This window comes from Durio zibethinus, chromosome 7 (genome assembly GCF_047325235.1).
Source record: "Durio zibethinus cultivar Kanyao isolate XHJ-2024 chromosome 7, ASM4732523v1, whole genome shotgun sequence".
Classification (NCBI taxonomy): domain Eukaryota; kingdom Viridiplantae; phylum Streptophyta; class Magnoliopsida; order Malvales; family Malvaceae; genus Durio; species Durio zibethinus.
In genome coordinates, this window is record NC_143168.1 from 28182960 (window position 1) to 28197567 (window position 14608).

The 14608-nt window shown below is 32.3% G+C and overlaps 3 protein-coding genes and 1 non-coding gene across 4 annotated transcripts; 2 read left to right on the forward strand and 2 right to left on the reverse strand.

Moving 5' to 3' along the window:
- Positions 1–2034: 2034 nt before the first annotated feature.
- On the forward strand, positions 2035–3615 carry LOC111277958 (uncharacterized). Its single transcript, XM_022864401.2, has one exon. It carries the CDS (start codon positions 2108–2110, stop codon positions 3389–3391), a length of 1284 nt encoding a protein of 427 aa, XP_022720136.2. The 5' UTR covers positions 2035–2107; the 3' UTR covers positions 3392–3615.
- A 4803-nt stretch (positions 3616–8418) lies between these two features.
- On the forward strand, positions 8419–10102 carry LOC111277959 (Tetratricopeptide repeat (TPR)-like superfamily protein). Its single transcript, XM_022864402.2, has one exon. The coding sequence runs from the start codon at positions 8507–8509 to the stop codon at positions 9959–9961; it is 1455 nt and encodes a 484-aa protein (XP_022720137.1). The 5' UTR covers positions 8419–8506; the 3' UTR covers positions 9962–10102.
- Positions 10103–12379: 2277 nt separating this feature from the next.
- On the reverse strand, positions 12380–14562 carry LOC111277368 (uncharacterized). The gene is made up of 4 exons (XM_022863783.2): positions 13705–14562; positions 13550–13614; positions 13238–13463; positions 12380–13142 (listed from the first exon to the last, which is right to left on the reverse strand). Exons 1-4 carry the CDS (start codon positions 13790–13792, stop codon positions 13021–13023), a joined length of 501 nt encoding a protein of 166 aa, XP_022719518.1. The 5' UTR covers positions 13793–14562; the 3' UTR covers positions 12380–13020.
- On the reverse strand, positions 14213–14285 carry TRNAA-AGC (transfer RNA alanine (anticodon AGC)). Its single transcript has one exon. It is a non-coding gene; the product is annotated as a tRNA-Ala (tRNA).
- Positions 14563–14608: the final 46 nt, after the last annotated feature.

Below are 14608 nucleotides of genomic sequence, written 5' to 3' on the forward strand. Positions count from 1 at the left end.
CAGTTTCTTACAAAAAAAAAAAAAAAATCCTTTTGAAAGACTTTTTGTCTAAGATTTCACACTTTTATTTTGTAGAAAGAATATCAATAACATGTGAAGCAATAACTTGTGAGATAGAGGTGAGTCAAAATCGGTTTAAATCGATTTAATTAATTGAAATTGATGAAAAATAATTAATTTGTTTTGATCTATTTTGAATCAATTAAATTGATTAGATCGATCAGTTTTCAATTTTTAAAATTAAAAATTAAATTAACTAAATTAATTGATTTTTTATTAAGTAAGAGTAAAAAAGTTAAGATAAATATTTTTATTTGTCTTTTTTTGTAAAATGTTGTTGAAATTATCAAATTCTTTAATAATTTACTTTGAATGATATTTAAATTTGAGTTTTATTTGATTGAATTTGTAATTAAATAATTATTCATAATAAAAAAAAATTTGATTATTTAATTAAATTGGTTTTGATTGGTCAGTTTGGTTATATTCAATTATTTAAAAATTTTTTATTAATTAAATTAATTATTAAATAAAAATTAATTAATTTAATTATTAATTTTTTAAAATTAAATTAATCAAACCAACCAATTACTCACACGGTCATAGGAAAGTTTTATAGACTTTTAACTTAACAATGCACGAATTTCTGGGTTTTTTTCCTTATATTTTTATAATTTTATTTTATTTTTGTCACCGTTGGCTCCTTTCCTATTTCCCACATGGATCCCAACTTTTCTCTCAATGCTAACCCTTTTTAATGCTTTTCATATAGCACCAAGTTTTTTATGCTACAAGGTGAGAAATTCAGCTTCCATTCACCCTCATAAGCAGGGTAATATTAATTGAGTTGGCAGCCATTGAGTTTTGAATTTTAAAATTTTTTGAAGGAGATGTTGAATGTTGAATTTTAAAAATTGAAATTTGTGACATTGAATTTATGCCTCCAATGTCACTTCAAACATACTTCCTTATTAAATGTTACATCCATGGTTGTGCATTAGCAAGTTTGAGCTCAAAATTCCTTGTTTTAGCATGTTATTAAACAACTTTATATTGTTGGACTACAACCAAAGATTGATATATAGGTATTAGGTTACATCTTGAAGAATGTAGAAATGGAAAATGACCCAATTATTTATTTTTTTAAATGAGAAATGTTTCAATAATCAACAATATTATTATTTAATATTACAATATTTACACGTATTTATAGTTTGAATTACTAAAATTTATTGTTTACATAACTATTTTTCAAATTATAGTGGGACATGAAAAATAACATAGGAGTTAAAACGTTAAAAACGAAAGAATTGTCATCTTTTTTAAGTAAAGAATAATTAAAGATATAAATGATATATTAATAAAACTCAAATTCGGTTTAGTTGTTATCAAGTCGAATTTAAGTTCGAATAATTCGACTTATCGATCGAGCTAAATTCGAGTATTCTTATATCAAACTTAAATAGCTTGTGAGTTTAATTAAATTTTTATATTTTAATATATTTTAGTTATTTTAATTAATAAAATATTTCAAACTTGAGTTCAAATATAAATAATATAGTTTTTGTCAAACATAAGAATTGAATTTACTTTTATATGTTAATCGAATCCAATCGAACGTGTTCAAATAATTCAATTTTTATATTGAATCGAGTTCAAATTAAAATAATAAAACTCGATCGCGTTCGAATCGAATTTAAAATTTAAAATTTGAAATTGAGCTCGAACACAAATTTAATACCATATTGACTCAAATTCAATTGATTACATATCAAATGATTATGATAAGAATTTGATTTTGGCAACATCATCAATCAAATTAGATAATCAAATTGACAAGCATCATTCATTAGAAGTTTCACTCAGATTGACTAATTAGATTAGATGGGATTTAGACTTATATTGTAATTAATATTTTTTAATACATAAGATTATTATTGAATTATAATTTATGAAATTAAAATTTTAATAATATATCAATAAATTATTCAATTGTTGACATAATTTAATTAATCATGAAAAGGGCTTCATATCACTTATGTATAGCCCAAATTGACATTTTTGGTACTTGCAATCATAAAGCACCCCTACTGCATAAACCACATTGATGAACAAATCTGAAACACATCCACTTTCTCAGTTCTATCTTGTTGTTATTTATACGTTCCCAACAAAAACTCTTTCACAATCTTCCTCACTTCTTCACCAATCACAGGAAAAGTCTACTAAAAAAATGGAGTTCCAAACCCCAAACGACAATGAATCAAACCGAATCTCAAACTTGGAAACAGAACTTGAAATTACCCCAAATGGCCAAACTCTAAATCCACATGCGCCCCAAGTTTTCCCTGAAGACTATGACAGCGCCTGCTCCACACCCTATGTCAGTGCTCCTTCAAGCCCTGGACGGGCGCCAGGACCAGGCCCTGGATCCATCAATGGTGGGTTCTTTTATAGTGCACCAGCTAGCCCTATGCATTTTGCAATGACATCTGTTGCTTCAATGGTGTCATCAACCCAACCATCTTCTCCTGATAACTCAGTGCCTCTTGGTTTTGAGTTTGAATTCTCTGCGAGATTTGGGTCTTCAGGGTCAGGTCAAACAGGATCTATGAGCTCAGCTGATGAACTTTTCTTGAATGGACAGATCAGACCTATGAAGCTATCCACCCATTTAGAAAGGCCTCAGATTTTGGCTCCTTTGCTGGATCTTCAAAATGAAGATGAAGAAAATGAAGATCCTGATAACAAAGTAAGAGGCAGAGATCTGAGGCTGAGGGATAAGTCTTTAAGGAGAAGAACAAGATCCATGTCCCCTTTTAGAAGTGCTACTTTTGCTCTCAATCTGGATGACCAAAGCATGTGCTTAGATAAAGGTTTGGGCAAGAAAGCTGACAGCAAGAACGATGATGAAGAGATGTATAATGAAACAAGTGCTTCAATGTCAGCTTCTTCTTCCAGGTCTTCTTCAGCTGGAAGAAGCTCAAAGAGATGGGTTTTCTTGAAAGATTTTCTAAGGAGCAAAAGTGAAGGAAGAAGCAACAATAAGTTCTGGTCAACTATTTCTTTCTCTCCAGCAAAAGAAAAGAAACCTGGGAGCAAAACCAGTGCTGTGGTTCAGGAGTCTAAAGATAAGCTAAGCAATGTGTCAAGTGGGGGATCAGAGAATCAAAGAAGCAGTAAGAACAAGCCAGTGAATGGGATAGGCAAGAGGAGGGTTCCACCATCACCACATGAGTTGCATTACACAGCTAATAGAGCACAAGCTGAAGAAATGAGGAAGAAGACTTTTTTGCCTTACAGACAAGGCTTGCTTGGTTGCTTGGGATTTAGTTCCAAAGGTTATGGTGCCATGAATGGCTTAGCTAGAGCTCTGAATCCTGTTAATTAAGGGTTTGAAAGAAATTGTATAGAATTTTTTTAACCTTAGCTTTTCACTAAGAATTTCAATGATCATAAATGTATTTTACAGTTTGATCTTCGCTTTTATTTTAAAAGAGAAGCTCTCTTTAGAAATTATGAGAGGTCTTGTATAACATGTAAAACAATATGCAATATTTTCCATGTATTTTGCAGTGATGGTGTAATGACACAATCTAATATCTATTTCCCGTATATGTTGCTCTCTCTCTCAAAGCTTTATCTATGAGAACATTCCTCCACTCCTTGGTAAGAAACTTTTCTACTTTTATAATTTGTTCATTAATCTAAATTGATCATAAAATATAATGAACTTATTAAAACAATGGGTATATTCTGCCAATGTTGAAAAATCAATAATTAGAACAGTACTTGCCATTATTGATGCATTTGTAAGATTTTCAAGCGAGTTTATAAAGGTTTTCAGGTTCTTATTGAGATAACACTGTTTCCTGTTAGATTATTGAAGCAATAATATTACACACTTGGTTCAGTTCAGGCCAGGGATCTGAAGTCTCAACTTCCCTGTTTACAAATTGGTGGCAGATGCCCAATGGTTTAACCCACGTTAGCATTAGCACATGAGGATGGCCCCCCATATGTCCTGACCTACCAATCGAAATGAAAACTCTGGAAGTTTTTGTTTGTTTCTTCTTGGTTAAACCGTGTGATGCTCATGCACATGATGCTTTGCACATTGCATGAGATACGGGTTTGTTGGGAAAGATACGAATTCACATCAAACATTGCTCCTATGTTTACTTGTTTGCCTCAAGAAAATTAAAACTACTTTTTTTTTTCATGATTTTTTGTACTATTGGAGTTTTAATTTATTAGTAAGGGATATATTAAGAAAAATAAAAAATAATACAATAAATATATATTTATCAATCTTTTGATTCTGTCTGTAAACAGCTTGTGAATTTTAAAAATTGTATCAAATTTGTATAAAAAATGAGCTCAATTAATCATGTCTTGCAAGTTAAGAACACTAGCTTAAAAGTAAACGAAAATATATGGTTAGAAAGCTTTCAATGGGGCTTGTTGTCTGCAGATGTTGACATAAAAGGTGATCATGAGACATGGACATAAAGGAGTTTGAGATTATGGGATATTGACTTGATTTTGATGGTGTTTCCAACTCCAAACGATTGATTAATCGCTTTTTGGCTTCTTCTATCTGGGTTTTTCCTTCTTTCTTGTGATCATCATGTCAAATTGAAAACTCCAAAGAAAAAAAAAAAAAATACATGAACAAGCTTTTTCTGCCTTTCCCAATATCCACCATTATGTCCCTCATCATTGTTCATATAATTGGTTTGGAGATAAGCTTGGTTGTTAACTGGTGATTTAAGACCACAACCCAACTTATTGTTGAAACAGAAGGAAAAGAAATCAAAACTATTAGGTAAGGAAATGTCATCATGAGAAGACATATCAGGTCCCAACTCCAGCAATCTGTGGGGGCATTTGAATTGTAGCCTGGAAGAGCAAATAGTAGCAAAATCGCATCAACCAAGGTCCCCCGTGGAGGCTCCAGCTACATTATTGCGGATGCCTGGATGGGCTTTTCATACAGTTTCCGAGTTATCCCAAGAATCATTTTGATGACAAGAGTTATGGGTTTGTACAAGAATTCCAAAATGTTTTTTTCTTTTTTGCTTCTCCTCCTGAATTCTATGGCTCCATCCCTAACTCTAAGTCACATTTACAAATTACAATTTCCTGTTTTCGAACAATACCTAAAGAACTGAGCTCTGGAGAAAACTAAGTGGATGATATTTTAAGTTAAAATGGGAAAAAGAAAATTCCTTGGCAAGAAAATAGCCCCTAGGGGAGACTGAAAAGTCACAGCTTATCCCAATACAAAGTGGCTATGGAGGAGCACCCATTTGTCTGTTTCCTGCAACAGAATAATAATAGTTCACATGAATTACCATCACTGGGTGGCCTAGGAGCCAGTGGCCACGGACGTGGGCCAAAAACATCACAGCCTTTTGCTCCCCAATGACTTTTTCACCCGCCGAACTCATTCCTATGCAGCTTCATTACTTCTTCTGACAACCTTCATTCAAGCCCATCAGACTTCCCGGATGACTCGGTCTTCTGTCTCTCTTATCTAATGCTCCTTGAATCCTGGCTCTAAGCTTCACAGCACACAAATGACCGGTTACTAATGGAGTATTTTCCCATAATGGAACATCACTAATCAAATCCAAAATATTGCTATTATCAACAGGAGTCCAGCCGGTTGAGCCTCAGCTAGGGAGTGTATGAATTGGCTAAACCTTATTCATCAAACAAGACTTTAATCTTATGGTTTCTAAGGGAAAAAGCATTACATCATGGCTAAAGTAGTAAAGTGAACCTGTGGATAGATGAAAATGCTCTACTTTCTTATATGATTATGTAAATTTAGGTGCCAAATGTGAGTATAGTAGTACACCAAAACTACGACCAGGGACGAATCTACAATGGGAGCAATACAGGCAGTTACCTCCACTGAGATCCTAATATCAAATAAAAATTATTACAAAAATTGATAAAAAATTTAATTTTTTTTATAGTTTGCCCCCACTAAAAATTATATATATATATGACATTTTTATAAATGTTTGAAAGAACAAAATTAAAATTGTAATATAAATTACTTATTTTACAAAAATAATAGGGTCACATATATAAATATAAATAAAATAAATATTTATAAATAATTTTTTATTCAAAGACCATCATTTCATTTAAAAAACAATAAAAGTCAAATAAAAAATAATCTTCTTTGTACTCTACTTATAATTTTTTTCTTCGTCCAAATCTATAAAATTTATAGTAGATAGAGAATAGAAGTAGAAAAATAACAAGATAAAAAAAAGCCAATAAATCAAAGAAACAAATTAAGGAGTGGACATTTTTTTTTCTTCCATCAATATATTTAAGTAAGTAATTACTTTTTCTTTTTGGATTTTTTCTTTGTTTTTATTATAATTTGTTTATGTGATGGAATATTTGTTTACTATTTAATTTTTTTATATTGGTAAAATAATTTGATTTGGGGCTTAATTTATGATTTATATTATAAGTGGATTAAGATCGAAGAATGTTGTACTTTCTTAAGTTGATCAATGAATTAATTTAATTTTTATGAAATTATATATATATAAAATTATATTCTTTAATTAAAATTCAAAATACATAATAAATATGCATGTTGATTTTGTTTGCATAATTACATTTCAATATTTAATATAAACTACAACATTAACTTCTTATTTTTTAGAAATTATATAAACTAAATTATCTAATTTAATTAATTGAGGAGAAATATCTTATTGAGAGAAAGTCAATTTTAAAGGAATTATTCAAAATCAATAATAGGGAAACACAACATTTGACAAAATAAGTTTATGTTTAATTAGATTTAAATGATTTTTATTGGATCCAAAGTTATGAAAAAAAATTTTATACTATCATCCTAATTAAAAAGATAATATTTTAAAAATTTATTTTCATACTAAAAAACCCATAAAAATAATTATAATGTATTATCTTTGTGTATAAATAAAATAATTTTTTATACATTTGAATTAATTTTTATTTTTATATTTAATATTATTTATATTAATTTTTTCTTCTATACATAAATCCTGAATTACAACGTCGGAAAATTGAGGAGACCAGTGCCCAAGAAAAAGGATACAGTTCCTGACAGATTCGACTGAAACAGATTGAGCAAAGATATAGAGGGCATTCTTCTTAAGAGTGAATTCATCATTTCATCTGCCTTAACTTGGTTAATTGACTGCATCCAGAAGAACATAAAAATTAAGAAATGTAGTGAGGTTAAGTCCATCTTGGAAGTGATACTGTTAAGGAACTGGAACCGAATATTTCAATTCTGACAATCAATATCAAGATAATAAATACAGTAGTTAGCAGAAAACTGTTAATAATTCATACTCTGCTACATTGTAAAAGAGCATCTTCATCCAGACATTTTCATGACTTCAGATGATACATCTTAGTTTCAAGTGGTAGGCTAAACGCCCCAATCAATCAATATCTGAGCAAGTAAAAGTGTATGATTAAACAATAAATCATCTATACAGGAAATAATTATTAACTTGTTCAACACTTAACATGTTTATGTCTATTGGTGAAAGATAAAACCCACTAATAATAAAAAATTACAAACATATCAATAATTAACACTCAACCTAATTAAAACATATATAATTCAAATATAATTTTTTTATATTTGTAAGTTCATTAACTTGCTCACTAATCATCACTTTTCAATTAAAATTTTAGTCTTTCAAAATTTTTTACCCATTAAAAATTTAACCAATGTTGAAAATATTTAAAACAAATCTTCTGTTAAATCTTTTGAGATTTAAGTAATATTTTCAACATCAAATCAATTGATTGCCCAAAAGAAAAAAAATTGTTCATGTATGTTCTTCTAGAATTGGGTCCTTCCAGTTGTCACTCTTCTTTTCCTTAAACCAGGACATGATGACTTGCAAATTACAATATGTAGACTGAAAATTTTCTGGCTATGATAGCTTTAAAATGATAATGATAAATGTAAAATGTAAATAAATGAGGTAAGGGTTAAAAAAACCCTCAAACAAAAATTTTATAATTATTTAAATTTATGATATTTTATTGTAATTAATTAATATTTGAAATTAATTAAAATTTTAAATATTTATTTTATTATAATAAATTAAACACTAAATTTTTTATTTTAAATCAATTGAATCTTTAAATATTTATTTTTATTAAATTAAATTTTTAAATATCTATTTTTATTCAATTAATCTCTCGATTGAACAAAAATAATTAATTATTTTTTTTCTAACAAGGATTTGATTGATGAAAATAAATGTTTAAAAAATTAATTAATTTAAAAAACCATAGGAGCTTGAATAATTATTAAATTTTTGTTCAAAAACTTAGCTATTTTCCTTTAAATAAGCTAAAACAAAATATTAGCTTTTAAAATATAGTTACTTCCACTTCCCGCCAAACCCAACCTAACCACTTGAAATTTCGGTGAACTATGACGATACAGGAATAGAACAGTATGAGCAGGGCTTGCCTTCAGCTAGAGCGAAAGATCCTCCGCCTCCTCCATGGCCAGAAAACCCGAAAAAACCTCCGCGAAATTCATGCTCATTTCATCCGTCAATGCCTTCACCGATCCAACCAAATCCTTGCCCACTTTGTCTCTGTTTGCGGTCACCTTAACAAAATGGACTATGCAAATCTTGTGTTTTTGCAGACCCACAATCCCAATATTTTGCTTTTTAACTCTATGGTCAAAGGGTATTCTCTCAACGGTCCCTTCGAAGAAGCTGTTACGTTGTTTTCTTTGATGAAAAGTCAAGGGATTTGGCCTGATGAATACACGTTTTCGCCTTTGCTTAAGGCGTGTTCGGGTGTTGGTGATGTAAAAATTGGAGAATGCATTCATGGGGAAGTTATTAAATCTGGGTTTGAGCGTTTTGGCTCGGTTCAGATTGGGATTGTGGAATTATACAGTTCTATTGGGAGAATGGACGAAGCAAAGACGCTGTTTGATGGAATGTCTAAGAGGGATGTGATTGTTTGGAATTTGATGATTCGTGGCTTTTGTAAGAGAGGGGATGTTGATATGGGGTTAAATTTATTTAGGCAGATGATTGAAAGGAGTGTAGTTTCTTGGAATTTGATGATTTCTTGCTTGGCACAAGGTGGAAGGCATAGTGAAGCTTTGGCACTTTTTCATGAAATGAGGGAACTGGGGTTCCCACCTGATGAGGCTACTGTGGTTATTGCGTTGCCTATTTGTGCTCATTTAGGGGCTATTGATGTTGGTCAATGGATTCACTCTTACGCTGAATCAAGTAGGCTTTATCAAAATGTGGTTTCTGTGGGAAATGCATTGGTGGATTTTTATAGTAAATGTGGAAATTTGGAAACTGCCCTTCAGGTTTTTAAAGATATGCCTTGTAAAAATGTTGTGTCATGGAATGCAATGATTTCTGGTCTGGCTTTTAATGGGAGAGGGGAACTTGGTGTTGAGTTGTTTGAGGAGATGATCAACAACGGTGAGAGGCCTAATAATGCGACTTTTATAGGGGTGCTAACATGCTGTGCACATGCAGGATTGATCGAAAAAGGGCAAGAGTTGTTTGCTTCAATGAGCGAAAAATACCATATTGATCCTAAACTTGAGCATTATGGATGCATGGTTGATCTCCTTGCACGCAATGGATGTGTGAGAATGGCTTATGACTTGATTAGAAGCATGGATATTATGCCCAGTGCCACTTTATGGGGTGCCTTGCTTAGTGCTTGCCGTACTTATGGTGAATTAGAGCTAGCAGAACTTGCTGTTAAAGAGCTTATCAATCTTGAACCATGGAATTCAGGTAATTATGTATTGTTGTCAAATATTTATGCAGAAGAAGGGAGATGGGATGAAGTAGAGAAGATAAGGGTATTGATGAGGGAAAAGAGTGTCAAGAAAGCAATGGGACAAAGCGCAACAGGGTGATTATATACCATCTTTTTAGTATATTGTTTTGATAATTATAATTTCCATTTTTTTCAGCAATGATGGCTAAAGAACCTACCTAATAAATTTGGAGATTTCTTTTTTTTCTTATTTTGGAAATAAATTAGCTGGTTCACTTTATGTCAAATACATGGATATCAATCCATACCGATTATATCTCTAACAGAAGAGTATTTATCCAATGAGAATTATGTACAATTCGTTTTTGATGAAAAATATGTATAATGTTAGGTTTTTACTTTAAAAAACCTAAAATATAAAATTTTACTTTGAGTGTAATTTATATATTGCAAGGCCATTCATAGGAATGGCCTAGCTTCATACACCCTATTGCCTTTCACAGCATAGAAACAAAGAACCAAAGAATGGAGATCGTGGTGGGCAAAGAAGAGGACAGGTTATGGTACGCCACGAATGCGTGAGAATGGCTTATGACTTTGGCTTAGAATCATTCTATAAAAATGCTTGTATGTTCTTGATCAGTATGTTTGGAGCAGGTGCTGTTGCTGTACAAAAGCATCCGTACATTAATTCCTCACTGAGAACAAATCTTATGCTCTCCTAGTTTTGTTTGGTTAAATATAGAAGGCCAAATTTCACCATGATAGTGAAAATCTCTTGATTTGCACCCTGTTTTACATTTTAAAAAAAATGCTATTTATCATTCATATTTGCTATATGTTGATATTGCATATCCTTCATTTATTGTTGACTTGTGTAGAATCGCGTTTGCTATAAACATTCCTTTTCTTTTCCCTTAAGTAATTCTGATGATCAGCCACATAGCCATGCCTAATGAGACCCTTAAGGCCAATGGAATATGTGTGACTCAGGAATTCATAAATGCGGTCTCAATTCAATTTAAGAAAGTAATTAAACCAGGTTTCAATTCAATTCAATTCAATTAGTTGGACCAATCCTAATCCAATAGAGGGTAGCTGATGAATCCTCTTTGGATTAATTCCTACTCTTGGAAATGATTTGCAAGGTACATTGCACTCATTTGAATTAATGGGACACGAACTTTGAGGAATTTTTATTTCATTTACAAATTAAGATTCTGAAACGATTGAGTAGGAATTTTACTAGTCTCTTCTGTTTCTATAAATTATTAATCATCCAAACTCCACTCCATCCAAAGCTTGTAACATTCCAATATCCGAAGCTAGCAGTCAAAGAAAGAGCAAAGATGGAACCGAAGAGTTGCTGCTCAAGTAGCTATGTCTGCACTCCAAAGAAGGAAACGGTGGTGGTGACTCCAAAGAAGGAAGAAGATGTCAAACCAGAAATCCCTAAGGGAAATGTTCAGGCTGTCCCTTCTGCTGCTGCGGTTGCTATGGTGAAAACTCCAAAGACTGAAGAGAAAGAGGCTGTGAAGGAAACTCCAAAGACTGAAGAGAAAGAGGCTGTGAAAACTAAATTTAGTTCTGGTGGGTGTAGCTAGTCAAAATTGAGTCTTGAAAGTGGATTTTGAGGGGGGCTTATAGTTAATTATGGTAAATAGTTTAGTTTCGAGTGTTTGTTATGGTGTGTTTAGAAGTTAAATTTAAAGTTAATTAAGGGTCTATTATTGTTTTCAACTAGCTTCTCATTTCTTGTTGAGAAGTTGCTTGTCAGGTTCTGTAATCCCCCTCAAATAATAAATGGCTATTATGTTTTAATCCCTCTCTGTCTCTGGCAATTTGATGCCACAAAAAAAAAAAAAGTCAGTTTTATTGTCCAAAAGTACCGACAATTTCTTAGCAACTTCTTTTTTTCCAGCAAAATTTGAGGTTAAGATATCTGAAATTGATTCTGCTAATGTTGTGATTTCAATAACACGTAATATCTTTCAAACAGTTGAAAGTCATGCATAAATATTGTAATTGAAACTGGAAGTGCTGGAACATATTGATAAAACAGTTTAATTGCCAAAATCTATAGCCTTTTAAAGATGCAAGAACAGCAAAAGAAAGAAGAAATGATGTATGTTGGAATTAATGTTATAATAATCAAATCATCACTTATTTTTATTTTATCAAAGTCTAGCTACTTGGTAGATGCAATTACAGACTACAGTCCACAAAAACGCATGTCACTTGTGTGCCGTAATCTGCTATGATTGACAGGAAATGAGCAATCATTTCACACGCATGTCATAATATCATCTGTATAAAAACATCACTACCCCCTCATTCTCCAAGACTAATTATAAACTCCATGAAGGTCTTCCCATATTCTCTCATTAACTTTCCCATATATATATATTATTATTATTTTTTATTCTATAGCTAGTTATCCTGATTTTGATGTCACGGGTTGTTGAATTCAAGGTAAGTTTACACTGCAAAGCTTCTGAGAAACTGTCCGCATATCCTTGCTCAAGATCAATGGTAAATCTCTAGCAACTGAAGATCCAATTAACAAATAAAAAATGCAAATATGCTTCAAAAAAATTAGAAAAAGACTAACATTTTCGCCTGTAAAATGCATGGAAATAGACATGGTATCAAGTAAGATTACAGTGTTAGGATATGTTGATCGCAAAGCTGTGGTGAAGGCTATTCATAAGAAAGGGAGAAGAGCTGAGGCATGGTCATCGATATCAGCATCATGTCATAGGGAGGACTACTTTAGTCGCAGACTTCCTAAAGGGTTCAGATGCATTATTCCTCGATGGGGTTTCCAAAAGCTTGAAGAGTAATGTAATAATGCTCTATTTGAAGCAGTAAGCAAAGAAAGGCAGCACTTGGGATCACCAAAAGAAAATATAAAATTGAGTCATAGCTTTTCGTGAAGATGAGAAATATCATCGGATCCTTTTGCTGGTGTTTCTGTTATTTACAAATTATTGGTTTCTTGCAACCTATTATTGGCATTTAGTTAAACATATTGAAGTAACCATGCTTGCCAAAATCATGAATCTACTTTATGGTTTATATAACTTCAAACACAACAGGCACCATTCTGTTCTGTCAAGGTAAAATTGAAAGATGTATTCGAACACTATGTATCAGAAAGCAAACATGTTTCTTCTACGCCAATTTGCCATAGAGCAACTATAATATCAAAACATAAAACCCAATAATTAATGTTAATGCAGACAAGCTGATCATGAAGTTGCACAATGCTCTTGCCTCGCTTATTTCACCTTGGAAATAATCCCCCACATCAAAATTCCCTGACAAAAGGTTAAAAGATTAGAGATTAAAATAAAAAAGGGTTAGACAAATGAAGGAATATAAAGCATAGGTACCAAATGAAAGATTTCTGTACCTCTTCTGCTTGTGTAGCTGCAACCGGCACGGAGTACCTCTCTGATGTCCCGAATGGTGGCCTTGTTATAAAAGGTGAAGTCTGATAAAATGTTGTCAACACATTTGAGTACCAACTGTGTCTCAGCTAAGCAGGGTCCAGTGCAGAAGATGTCAGTTGCTTCACGAGGTACATTCAGGTTGCCACTCTCATTCAATCTATAAGCCTCATTGCAACGTGTGTAAATCTGTACATCCATAAAAATACTACCAATGAAAAGGATTTTCAAAAGAAAATTACAATGAATAAAAGTGCATCAGATATTAAACTTACAAATTTGTTGTTGAAACAAAAGAAAGCTTTTGCAAGGGATTGCGCGGGAAAACTCTGTGCGTTCCCTGTTTGATCATGTCAAAAAGAAGTGAGGATTAAATAATTGTAAAGGAACAAGGAAAATGATCAGGGTGATTAGAGGATAACAAAAGCACCTGTGTTTACGTTGCAGCAGAATATGGCAACGAAAATTAAGTTGAAGCAGGTGAAACACTTGAGCTTTGATGAAGTAGCGGCTGCCATTGCGCTAACTGAGACTAAATAACTAGGTAAATTAAGAGGATGGTTTTATTTGATACTATAGGGATTGACAATTAAACGGCAAAAAGAAAACCAAAGATTAGACCACCTGGATTTGAATAACAAGTTGGTTGGTAACTTGCCAAGGGTGTTTAGGAGAAAAAGCTAAGACAAAAATGGATTAACAAGAACAGTAAGTAGGTGAAACAAGTCACCTAACTCTGTACTTTCGTTTGCAACATTTGGCCTTCGGCAGTTGAGATTGAAAGCTGGGAATTGAAGTTGGTCATTTGTGTCAAGTACACAGCTTCAAATATTCAATCCAAAAATATGGCATCTCTTATATGTTGAGTGAGCGTTATAAACTTGAACAGGTTGAGAAAGTCTTGTGAGAAAAGGAACCAGTCATTGGATAGCAGAAAATGGAGATGCGGGGTATCGATCCCCGTACCTCTCGCATGCTAAGCGAGCGCTCTACCATCTGAGCTACATCCCCATTTATAGAGGAAAATAATAAGATGAATTTTAATGGTAGTAATGTGACTTCGGGAGCATAAGATAACAAATGATCTAAGATATCTGTTGGAAAACATCAGGTTGAAGTAATCTTCACTAGCTTGGATGTGTAATAAGGTTTGTTCAATATTTGCAAAGTTGACATTTGCAGCAACAATAAATCCAGGTTTTACTAAAGACGTTGCCTTCTAGAATACAACCATCCAGCTTTAGAAGAATAAAAACTTAGCAAGTTTCAATATACAATCCTGCCTAGGCAAGATACTTCCGTCCTATATATAAACCGGAGATAATATATAGTAT

Coding starts and splice junctions, on each gene's coding strand:
- LOC111277958 (XM_022864401.2), top strand. CDS start 2,108: ATGAACAAATCTGAAACACATCCACTTTCTCAGTTCTATCTTGTTGTT.
- LOC111277959 (XM_022864402.2), top strand. CDS start 8,507: ATGAGCAGGGCTTGCCTTCAGCTAGAGCGAAAGATCCTCCGCCTCCTC.
- LOC111277368 (XM_022863783.2), bottom strand. CDS start 13,792: ATGGCAGCCGCTACTTCATCAAAGCTCAAGTGTTTCACCTGCTTCAAC. Junction 13,615..13,704: donor CTGCTGCAACGTAAACACAG/GTGCTTTTGTTA, acceptor ATGATCAAACAG/GGAACGCACAGAGTTTTCCC. Junction 13,464..13,549: donor TTTGTTTCAACAACAAATTT/GTAAGTTTAATA, acceptor ATGGATGTACAG/ATTTACACACGTTGCAATGA.